This window comes from Trachinotus anak, unplaced genomic scaffold (genome assembly GCF_046630095.1).
Source record: "Trachinotus anak isolate AG129_WGS33_773 ecotype Australia unplaced genomic scaffold, CSIRO_AGI_Tana_v1 ptg000014l, whole genome shotgun sequence".
Lineage (NCBI taxonomy): Eukaryota > Metazoa > Chordata > Actinopteri > Carangiformes > Carangidae > Trachinotus > Trachinotus anak.
The window spans coordinates 2,686,552-2,699,220 of NW_027273865.1; the positions used below are offsets into that span (position 1 = coordinate 2,686,552).

At 42.3% G+C, this 12,669-nt stretch overlaps 1 protein-coding gene across 1 annotated transcript in view; it reads right to left on the bottom strand.

Annotated features, from left to right (window-relative positions):
* plekhg2 (pleckstrin homology domain containing, family G (with RhoGef domain) member 2) overlaps nucleotides 1-12,669 on the bottom strand; it is a 96,461-nt gene that overhangs the window by 51,448 nt on the left and 32,344 nt on the right. The window contains exon 4 of the mRNA XM_071495932.1: nucleotides 7,568-8,115. Within this exon, the coding sequence (XP_071352033.1) occupies nucleotides 7,568-8,115 (548 nt within the window). The remainder of the gene's footprint in view (nucleotides 1-7,567; nucleotides 8,116-12,669) is intronic.

Here is a 12,669-nt window from a genome sequence, read left to right on the forward strand (position 1 = left end):
TCTTCTCAATGATGTCACATCGTTGTGCCCTCCCCTCACAGTCTTTACATCTATAAACGCAGCTTTTCTCTGTGGGGAAAATGTTTTTGGGCCAGAGCTTGATTTTTAAAATGCAGTATCTCTGCTGACCACCAGGACAAACTGCTCTGGCTCCTCAGGTATTTCTGCTGTGTTCAGATTGGTCAGAAATGTGCTCTATACCAAACTAAAACAGTGTGTGTGTGTGTGTGTGTGTGTGTGTGTGTGTGTGTGTGTGTGTGTGTGTGTGTGTAATGAGGCATATAATGAGAGGCCTTGGCCACATTCATCACCTTTTAAAGGCAACAGGAAACACACATATGCACACACACACACACACACACAGTAATTCACAGTAACACACTCGAGGGCATGGAGACAGAAACAGAGTGAAGAAACAGAGAGAGGTGAGTGAAAAATGATAGAGCTCAGCAGGAAGATGAAGACAGGAGGAATGAAGAAAAGACAGAGGAGAGGAGAGGAGAAGAGGAAACAAGGGAGGAGAGGAGAGAGGATCAAATAAAAACTTAAATAGAAGAATAGTATGGTGACTATGGTGTCACACAGAAGAGGCAGAGGGCTCTGAGTGAGTGAGTGAGTGAGTGAGTGAGTGAGTGAGTGAGTGAGTGAGTGAGTGAGTGAGTGATCTTTTGTCATATATTTGTCTTGCTCCAGTGGTCATCACCAGATTGTGCAAGAAAAACACCAATGTTTACATGACATGGCCCTATAGTATAGAAGAGGGAGAGAAGGAGGGAAGGAGGAGTTAATTAAATGTTAGTTAATTAATCCTCCTGTTATGTTCATTTGTCAGGAACAGCTGTGGTGTTCCTGGGTCAATTTGACCCAGTGCATGTTTAATTAACCAAAAGATGTCCGAAACCAAAAAAATCCTAACAAGCACTGTGAATATTTCATTACTAACTCCATTACTAACTATTCATTTTTTAAATGTTTCACCACTTTATTGCTTTTGAAAGACCAACATATGAAGCACAATAGTTTTACATAACATTGTAATAACCCTGTGCCATGTCGAGCACGACCCTTGTGCCCTGATTCTTCTCCGGGGCTCCTCCAACCGGCTTTCCAGTGTAAACCTGCATGTTCAATGCATAGCTGGTGTTAGCATCACATGCTGCCCAGATTTTTATTCCATATTTAGCTGGTTTGGAAGGCATGTATTGCCTAAATGGGCAGTGACCTCTGATTGCCACCAGCCTTTCATCCATTGTGATATTAGGGCCTGGGTTATAGAGTAGTAGTTGCTCTACCCACTTGTCCCACACAGTCCTAATAGCTGCCAGCTTGTCTCTCTCCCGTCTACCAGCCCTTGTCTCTCGATTATCAAATAAGATTACTCTGGAGAAAATGTGAAAAGTCTCCAGAGACATTGTGGCTCGAAATATGGCCCTGCCTGTCCCTGCATCCCACAGACTGGCCGTCGATTCATCCTTCGACTTATAGACCCCAGCAAGGATGAGGAGCCCCAAATATGCATCTAAATGTGTTTTGTCTAGCTCCTTCCAGTTCTCCCCAAAAACACGCCTCCCTTCCAGATTAGTCATTTCCAGAATGATTTTCTGTATTGAATCTGTTATGACCAGCTCAAAAGTTGACTTGATGTCAGTCACACGAGTCACTGCCATCCTAGTGGGCCCTGGCACTGTCTTGATTATGTTTTCTGCAGACAGTTTTGCCTGACGCATATATGGGGATGAAGACCACTGTATTGACCATTTTTTGACATGAATGTCTTGCTTGGAGGAATAGGAATAGCAATTCCCTCATCTGGTTCAAAATCAGAATCATTAGAATCAGAATTTAGCTCAAGATGGTCTTCATCTTCAGACACATCCTCCTCCATTTCACTGTCATGATCAATGATGACTTCCAGAGCCTCCTGGACTGTCATCCTTTTGCTTCTGCTGCTCATTTTGTAAAGGTTTTCCTGACAGAGTGTAATGTTGGTAGGACTCCCATGCAGAGAATCTTTTATATGTTTTGCCCCTCCCCTGTTGAGTGTCCACTGAATGTGGGTGGAGTTTTCCTGCGAGAACATAAATGGTTCTCGTCAAATATCATAACACCTGCACCTGTGTGTGCGTGTGTGCGTGTGCTCTGTGTGTGCATTGAGTGTGTGTGTGTGTGTGTGTGTGTGTGTGTGTGTGTGAGTGATTGGGATGAAATATGTCTCACAGTTGTGACATTTCTGACACCCTTTTACCTCCGGTTTGACTGCTGGGTCAAATTGACCCGAACAGTATCTATGTGATATAAACATGCAGGGGGTGGTTACAAATATGTGAGATGAACCATTTTCATATTATATGTTGATTACACTAATTAAGGCAAGCAGAAGAAGTTTCATACTGAAAAAATACTTTTAACTATTTTTCCTAGATCTTCAAACTTTAAAACGGGTCAATTTGACCCGGAACATAACAGGAGGGTTAATCGTTTAGACTGTTAAGAAATGAAATGGAGCTAATGCAAAAGAGGAAAAAGAGGAAGCTCGAGCTACACTTTTATTTATCCAAACTTCAGCACTTTATTTTATTTTATTTGAAAAGCTCTCTGTTACGTTCTTATTAAAGTCTTTACTTATTATTTGTACCCCCCAACTATAAAATCCTAACCATGCTTCAGCTGCTGAGAACAGATATTGTAGATAATAAAGTGAAATATGTTTGTGAGTGTTTGTAGAAATAGAAGCTGCCTGGTGAAGAGCACCAGGCGTGAAACACAAACCACAATCCAGAAAAGCTGCTGATTCATGTCTTATTTGTGTTGTTAAAGTTATTAAGTGTCTGTATTTGTGCAGATATTAATCTTATTAAAATGTATTTTCTGCTCTCTGAACTTCCTTGTTCCTATTGTGACACATTCAACAAGCCTGGATAAAAACAGGTGGTTTATAATTCACTCTAAACATATTTGCTGCTGTAAATCACCAGTCAGCTGATTAGGGTCAAGCTGTTAGTATAAACGCTGAGACACAGACTCTGTGATACTGTGAGAGGAGACAGAGACGTGTTGGTTTCAGCTGCAGCTGTAGAAACTGAGGACAGTCTGAAGTCTTCCTCTTTGTTTTTCATCTCTCCGTCCTGTGTTCCTTTGTTCATTCTTGCTTGCTTCCTCCTCATCTTCCCCCTCTTGTTCCCCAAATCCTCTGTGCAACCCCAAGTTCACCTCCTCCGTCTTCTCTTTCACATTCCTCTGTCCTCTTGTCATTTTCTCTTTGCTTTTTTCTCTATTACCTCTTTTTCTGTCTCTTCCTTTTCCCCTCTCCTCTCACTCCTTTTTCTCACTCCTCTCTTCTATTTCATCTTTCAATATCTCCCTTCAGTTTCTCCTTACCCCTCTTGCTTTCTCGTCTTCCCCCCCTCTTCATCTGTCTCTCCCTCATCTCCTCCTCCTCCTCCTCCCCCCCAGTTTCCTGTCCCACTTGGCTGCAGCACAGCAGCAGGATCCCCGCTTCACCAAATGTCTCATGTTGACTCCACAACTCAGTTTTCTCTCTTAGAAAACTACAATAAAGTCTCTGAATCCGATCAAATTATTCCACTTATTCCTAATTTTGTTTCGCTTATTTCAGCAGTTTCCCAGAAATCTCTTGAAATGAGGCAAACAGCTGGAGAAAACAAGATTTAATTGATAAAAGAAAAATGAACTAGGTGCAGTGATCTCAACCTGTTGGCAGGAGGGTTTCACTTTTATGAGAAGATTTTCTTTAAAAGTTTGTAGAAAAATTAGTTTATGAGTTGATCAGTGACAAAGAGGAGCTGTTTTCACTCTCTCTTCTTCCTCCTTTTCCACTGTCTGTGTGTATGCATTGTTATCACACACACACACACACACACACACACACACACACACACACACACACACACACACACACACACAGGCCTATTATGGTAGTTGGTTCAGATTCCCAGTGAGCGTGTGTGTGTGACATCATGTAGCCTCAATCAAAACCAGACTTCAGCAAAAACCTCCAATACAGAGAAAAGCCGGACAACACACACACACACACACACACACACACCTATCATCTCACAAACCTCCTTTACATCAGGACAGAGGAATTCCGGGATTGTTGCTTTCTTCACTGTAAAAAACAACTTAAATTAAAGATGTGACAACTGATATCACCACGTTTTTTAACTGTGGCAGTTATGTTTTCCCACAATGCAACAGTTAAGTGAAAAAAGAGTTTTGGACTGTTCCATTCTGTTTATGAAGTTTTCTGTGCGATTGATTCGACATCATGTGACTGTCACAGTAACACATTCAATCTGGAAGCAGAGTCAAAGCCATGTATCATTCTTATAAACCTGTTGTTCAAGCGCCCACCGATTTTAAAGGACTAAAGTTAGAAATAACTTGTTTTCTAAATGACAACCGATACATTTCATACCAACAATCAACAGCAGATTTGCCTAAACTTTAACCACAGACATGGAAGAGTCTGAAAATCAGTTTTTTCTTAAAAGTTAAAATCTGTGACTTTCCCACATTAAAATGTCTAAAAACAACCAGACCTCTGTTCTGTCTGTTGTTGAGTTGTGTTCTTACATCTTCACAAATGTTTCCATCAATTCTCAAACAGAGAAATCTGTGACTTTAATCATGGTAGCCCTCCATTTCATTGGTGCAGTGCTAATCACATCATATCCTCTCTGCTCATGTGTCAGTGTTGTGTTTGTCTGACAGAGCTCAAATTGACTTTGATCCAGTTTGAAGTCTCATGTTTCAGATCCTCTTTCTCCACCTGATAAAGGATTTTAGTCATTGATGTCTGGATCTGACGTTATCAGAGAAACAAGCTGAGGAAATGTTCAACAGCTTAGCTCCAGCCAATCAGAGACGTCCTGTGTCACTGAAGAGCATCGACCAATCATTGACTTTGAATGTGAAACTGTTCTATTCAGTGTTTTTACTGGTTCTAATCAGCTGGCGTGTTTGTTTGTGAGAGTAGGAGATCTCTGTGGAGAATTTAGCTCCAGGTCAAAACCTCCTGAACCACTGACACTGAAGGATCCAAACCAGGAGAAGACAACAACTCCCATGATCCCACACTTCTTCATGATGTCACCCAACCCCATCTTTTGTTGTTTTGATTGAGAGACCACTTGCTGAAGAAGTTGTGGATTTAAGCAAACTCAAGGTTTTTCCAAACAGTGACAGTCATTGCTAAGAACCTGTCATCTCAGGACTCTGATTTGGAGAAAGTTAGTGGAAGAATTTCACCCTGCTGACAGGTTTATTTTTCTTATTATTACTGTCAGGGAAACATGGGAAATACTGAACTCTAAACAGGTCTGTTTTTGAAAAAGAATCCACTAATGATTCTCTAATGAATGACTGTAGTGATGACTGCAAGAGAACACAGGTCACGTGTGGTTTTGACAGTGACCTCCAGATGAAAACCGTGGAGAGACAGAGGTATTAACCAATGAGAGAAGAAAGATGTGGTGCTGAGAGAGGAGCTGGAGGTTCGTCCTCTACAGAAGGTCAGAGGGAAAAACTGACAGACAGCTGATAAACCCGATGACAGCCCAACCCTCAGTGTGTGTGTGTGTGTGTATGTGTGTGTGTCATGGCAGAGGATCAAAGCAGCAGTAAATTCTCTCTTTTACTTCAAAAGGATGTTTAACACTTCAGTTGGACAGATGGAAGCAACACACACACACACACACACACAGCCTGGCTGGCTCCATGTGCACCTGGACCAATGATGGATGAATCACACACAATCAAACAACTAAGTCAGCGAATTCTGTTGAAAAGTTGAAACTTTTTTTCATTCAAAGTTCCCTTTAAAATTTCATTTTTTACTACAAAGAAGTTTGAACTTGTGCCTTACACATTCCTCAGGCAGTTCCCATAATGCAACAGGAATAATAACAGTATAACAGCACTCTCCCTGTACAGACCATTGAAATGTAGATGTAGTTGTTGTGTACAGTGATTTCAATAGGTCCTGTTTCCAGACACCCATCAGTCTTAAAGTTAATTTTAATTTGTAAATAGCACATTTTACTTGTTCTTCCTCTAACTGCTTATCTGCCAGGGAAGTGGCATTTCTGCCTGAAGAGATGAAGATATCAGACAGAGAGGGAAAGAAGGAGGATGATGACAGGTACCATTCAATCAGTTAATCGGTTAATTGATCAAATGTTAAACGTGGTTTCTGAGTAAAAAGTTTGATGTTTTAATGTAGAAGAAGTTTCTAAAACCCAGAATTAATGCAAAACATGTCTGTCCATTTTTGCAACAGAGAGAGGAAGTATTTGTGTGTGTGTGTGTGTGTGTGTGTATATGTGTGTGTGTGTGTGTGTCTGTGGAGGCCAGCTGCAGGTAAACTGGCCCAAAGGCATTCACACCTGGCCAGTAAATCTAGGCTACAGCCAGCTCCTCCCAAACACACACACGCAGCTGTGTACTGTGTTCCTGTTTGATTCCTACAGTACACCACAGCTGCATCGTGATTGGCTGTCAGGTTTTTAATGAGGTTAATGAAGTTGAGATCAGGTTGAAATGTTTATTGATTTGAATTTATTGATGTGACTAACACCAACCGAGACCTCCACTGCTTCTCTTACTGATAATATCACTGTCATGTGTGTAGATCACATTTGACTCCACTGCTCACTCTATTTAATGTAATTCTTCTGCAGACTACTGCTGAAACAATTCGTCAATTTACTGATAAGCTGATCGATTGACAACCAACAACATTTCTGATAATTGATACCGTGAACAACCACATCCTGCTATCTGTACTCTCCAACATGGGCATCTTGGGCGCTCCTTCACTCTGTCATGGCAAGGGCAAACATCCTCATCCGATCCCCTCCCCACTGGAGTGCCACAAGGATCGTTACTAGGACCTCCTTGGGTCCAATTATCTGCTCGTATGGCTTCTTGTATCACTGCTATGCAGACAACGCCCAACTATCCCCGTCATTCCCGCCAGACTGTCTCTGTGCGGATCCCGGCCTGTCTGTCTGACAATCTTACACCAAGGTGCATAGAAGCTTTAGTGATGACTCTCACTTGTAAGTAGCTTTGGATGTAAGTGTCTGTTAAGTGACTACATGTTAATGTATATATAAATTTAAGTTATTGTAGCTTCCAGCTCTGGTTGAAGCTTCTCCATTGTGACAATTTGCTGCTTTTCTTAATTTATTATCACAGTAAACTGAATGTTTTTTGTATTGTTGTTCACACAAAACAGAATTTTTGAAGATGTCACCTGATTAAAAAAAGGATCAGCAGACCAGGATTTTAAGAATACTATCACCACCAAAACTCTGGCTTCAAACATCTCCATGCAGGAAAGCTTCTAGGAAATTACCCTTCTAGGAAATTAACAGGAGATGAATTCTAAGTGCTGTTTCAAAGCTCCAGTAAAGATCTATGTGAGAAAAGCAAAATCTTTGTGAAAGAAAAAGTTATTTATCAAACAGCCATGAAAACTTCTAACTTCCCTTCACTGAGGACCTCACGTCCTGCAGCAGATCAGTAATGATTCTGGTCTTACCTCCACGATGCTCTTCAGATCTCTGACGTAGGCTTGTTCAGTCTCTACAATCTCCATCACAACTCTCTCCAGCCGTGAAAGCTGCCTGGGCCTGGCCGCCGCTGCCACCACCATTGCATTGGCTACATGTCTATCGGCAGGATGTCCTCCTCCTGCCACCCTGGCAATACAGACACCACCCCCTCCTCCTCCTGCAGGACCTCCTCCTCCTCCATGTGGTGTGACGAGGGGAGTGAGGTCAAGGCTGATGTCCGAGCCGTTCCTCTTTGGGGTGGAGGATGATGAGGATGACGAGGAGGCGTTGTAGGTTGGCACGGCGCCATATGGCAGTGAGGAAGAGGAGGAGGAGGATGAAGAGGAGTGGGAAGCATCCTGCAGGGAGACGGAGGAGGCAGAGGAGGAGAGGGATAGGGAGGCGGGACGCTCACCGTCCGAGCAGACGGTGTTGACGGAGGTGCAGGAGGAGGACGAGGCTCCTCGGTCACCGGATGACATCATCCTACCCACAATCCCACTCAGAGACGAGACTGAGGAGGGACGCTTTGCAGCTGGAGAGAGACAGAGAGAAAGACAGTTTAGTCCATCAGCTGCTTTATCATTAAAATATGGAGAGAAACCAGTTAAACCAGTGAATCAACCCCGTGGTCCCAGTATCATCAGCTCAAACAGTCCAATTAGTACATGTTGTATGTTAAAAACAATTTTCATCATCAAACGAGAAAACAAAGCAGATTAATGAGGATCATCACTTCAGCTAATTACAGCATCGACAAAACGTTGAGGTAGAAGTGGACATCATGGCCAAAATGAATACATCAGGAACTGTTACAGCTTTCTGTATGTATGCATGTTCATTAAATACATTCCTGCTCGTGTTATGCTCACACACTGTAAATAAAGATGGGCGGGGCCTCTGTGACATCACCCACAGGTTTCTGAAGCTCAGAGTGAGCTGCTGCACAATAGCCGTCTTGGCAGTCACTGACTCTGCCCAACTCCTGGCTAATCCAAAAATGGGCAAAGAGGTGGAGCCAAGTCTTCAGTATACACTGGTTTGTGGCAAGCATATGGTCACCCACCTGTCACTCAAAGCGCCCATGCCTAATTCTCCATAACTTTAGTCCTTAATAAAATGTAAACAGCTGAGTTCTATAAAATTCAGCCCGTACAGTTGTCATGAAGGAGGAAATTAGCTCTAGAGACCAGATCAGTTTTTGTACCAGGCTGTAAACATGTTTCTTTCTGCTGTAAAGTTGGACAATTTAACATGGGAGTCTATGGGGACTGACTCACTGCTGAAGCCAGACTCTAGAGGTCATTAGAGGAACTGCAACTTTTAGCTCTTCACTGTTGATGCTTCATTTCTGCTGCTTGGTTTTGCTCCATCCGAGAATAAGTCTTGTTCATTTCTGTGGAAATTCTTTGGGGCTCAAAGACATGATCACACACAGTGTGCAAGAAGAGTTTTGCAAGACTAATGCAACAAACCATCTGAAATGTCACCAAAATACAAAATGAAGAAGCAACCATGGCCAATAAGAAAATTAGTGCTGCCTCAAAAAAAAACTCCAGCCATGACAGGAACCATATACAGGATCATGTATGCATCTCATAGACTGAAGAGCTAATCCCCGGATACCAGTTCAAGTCAACATCAATGAAACTTTAAACAGCAAACAATGCAAAAAAGGTGCTGAGCATAAAACTGTGGCATGAGACTAAAAGTTTCAAGAAGTTATGTCCACATTATACACATAATACAGACACAGCACATTTTCACTGAAGTACATTCATCCTTCTCTCCTCTTTCCTTTTCCTTTCATTTAAACATTTGAATGGCCTTGGTATGAATCCTTATGTCAGGCTAAACAGTTTATGTTTAGTTTGATTCTGAAAAGTCTATCAAAGTGTCGCATGGATCATACACACACACACACACACACACACAAACACACACACACACACACACACACAGGTAATGTGTGTGTGTTTCTCCTAATGTAAGTAAACCATAAAGTTTACCAAAACGTGCTGGTTTACACCATGTATGCCTACCTGTGTGCGTGCATGTGTGTGTGTGTGTGTCTGTGTGTGTGTGTGTGTGCGTGAGCCTGTCCAGCCTCATTACAAAACATTCTACTCTCTTTCAAAAGTGGAAACAGCTTCCTGCAGCTGCCTACCTGCCAATCAGACATCGCCCAGGTACCCTCTGCTCAGCGGACAGGAAGTGGCACCAAAGAAAACATAAGCATCTAATCCATCAAATGAGCATTAAATGAAGAAAAGTGTGAAGCTGCACTGTAAACCTGTCGTCTGTCAGAGTAAACTGGAAGTGTGTGTGCAGCAGAGCAGAGCATCAGATCACCACCGACTGACACAACATTGATTCTTCCCTTTTTGTTCTTCTGTTTTTGTCCTGAGTGTGAAATAAGCAGTGCACCATTAAAGACGATTACAGGAGCTGTGTCAGTTCATTTTCCACATCAGCTCTGGTCAATTTTACTCATTATGTTTTGTCTTTAAAGCTCTCTGAGACATAACAGGACAACTCCCCTGAGTGAAATCATCATGTGTTGTCTTTGTGTATGATTGGTCGACGTGTCTGTGCTGGAACTACGTCTGGACAAATAACACCTGATCCATTCATCCAGTGGTCCATCTCTGGACTAGACCGGGCCACGTCACTGAGTCTGACCCAGGTCTTTAAAGACCACGAGGACAGTTTCAGTTCTCTCATTCTTCTCCTCTCTTAAAACACTTTGACTCATATTTAACAATATAACTTTATCTTTGCCTGTCATCATAACTTCATGAGAGCCTGTAATCATTTCCAGTTTCGACCCAGACAACAACACACCTGTCCTGACTGTGAGATGGAGAAGTATTTAAAGTTCATTAGTGTTTGAATTCCAGACATCCTGGCAGGAGGAATTTCCTCTGTACACCCATAAGACCCTCGATCTTTTCCATTTAAGTGACATTTTAGTGCTTCAGCAGCTCTATAACAGAACTGCAGGTTCTTACAGGAACAGCTGGAACAGCTGCCAACAGTGTTGTAAAGCAGTGAACCCCCTCGTGCATGTGGCATGTCCACATGGTGAACATAGTGTGGACAAGTTTTTTCAAACGTCGTCGTGCTCTTCTCCACATGAAGAGGTGATGTTTCATTTGGAAAACCACCAACATACTTTTTGAGAAGTTTTTGGCTCTGCATGGACTTCACTGAAAGATCAAGCCCAACAGCCCTCGACCATTCTACTCTGTCGTCACCAGTTCACATTAACATGAGTCATGATGCTCGTTTCATATAAGCCGGAGGAGGAGTTGGCTCAAATTAAGTTAGCCAGTTAGCAGAGAGTCTAGTCAGCTCCTTTCAGAGCCCGTCTCTGGGAGAGGGTCAAATCTCAATCAGCAAAAAAATATCTTTTTCCCTAACATTTAGGAGACTTTTCTTATCATATCATATATATTTTAATTTCCTTCAACATCACACAGTAGTTTAACTCCAACATAATGTCAGCGCATCACTTATTGCTGTCACAGTAGAGGTTTAACACTATTTATCAGATCCATCGTACAACAAAAGAACAAACTCTAAATGTTGTTAAATGTGTCTCTTAGGATCAATATGAATATGTCCATGTTTACAGTTTGACTAAACTGACGTTTTTATTTAGTTTTTCTCAAATGCAAATGGCTGAAGTGATGCATTACACACACACACACACACACACACACACACCCACACACACTGAGCAGCAGCACTTACAGCCTTATTTAGCCATGGCATTCACACATGCTTCGGTTCTGAGTCGACATTATTGCAAAAGGGTGAGTCAGTCTGTGTGTGTGTGTGTGTGTGTGTGTGTGTGTGAGATAGAGAGAGAGAGAGAGAGAGCCACAGAGAGAGAGAGAGAGAGAGAGAGAGAGAGAGAGTTATCAGTTTGGCTTCATTCATACTTCCTGTCTGTAATGAACTGTCCCTGTCTCTACACTTAACAACACAGAAACGTTCAGACTCCCTGATGCAGAGAAAGAAAAGGTCGATCTGCAGTAAACCGAGCGTTAATGTAAAGCGTTAATGTAAAACCACAGCACTGAGTCAGCTGAATCGACTGCATCAAGCCACCATGCAGATGAGTAAAGAGTAAAATCAGTGATACAGTCAGAGCATCTTCACAGTTAGTCCACATGAATGATTGAGATGGCTGAGACCTTCTTCCATCAGTCAGGGAAACTTCTTCTTAGTTGTGGACATTTTGAAAGTTAAATATCAGTTAAAGTTATCAGTCACTTCTTCTGACACTCCTGTTCCTGTGACACAGTGGAGTTTTGGAAAGTGATCAAACACTGATCAGACACGATCGTCTCCAAACCTGGCTCAGTCCCTGAGTTCCCTGGTTTATTTAGCACATTTAATTCACTGCTCTCGAGACAACACATCATCAACATTTAACATCTGTCTGTGTGTGTGTGTGTGTGTGTGTGTGTGCGTTTAACACTGTGTTTCTATAGTCGACACATTCATTTAAATCATTTTATAATAGAGCTTGCATGTCTGAAAGGGGCTCAACAGTTTCTTTATCCGTGCTGACATCACTGCAATTTTCTCTTTCTTATATCCACCCCCCCCAACCCCCCCACCCCCAACCGCTCCCTCTGTACCTTATCAGGTCTGGCTGTGGTCCAAGACAAAACCCACCATGACTTCATCCTCAGTGTGTTATAAACAGTGCTGACATGGGTGAGTGCCGACCTCATCACATCATCATCATTTCATCTAAGAGTGAAATGGTGTGTTCTCAACCAAGAGAGAGGGGAGGAAAACATGAAGAGGCAGAGAAAGTCAGAGAGAAGAAACTCTGGAGGTTAATCAGTCAGATCAGACTCAGACAGATCAGATATTAGTGTAAGTACCCAGGAGGAAAAAAAGAAAGAAAGAGCTGCCAACCACAAAGTTTGAAGATTTGTCTGAATGACCTGAATTTTTTGCTGCATAAAGTCACAATCTGTGTCATCCTGTTCACATCACTGCTGCTCAACACACATGCTGGTGCACCAGTGTTTGTTCATGTGATTCTGCTGCAAAATGTTTAAAGAGC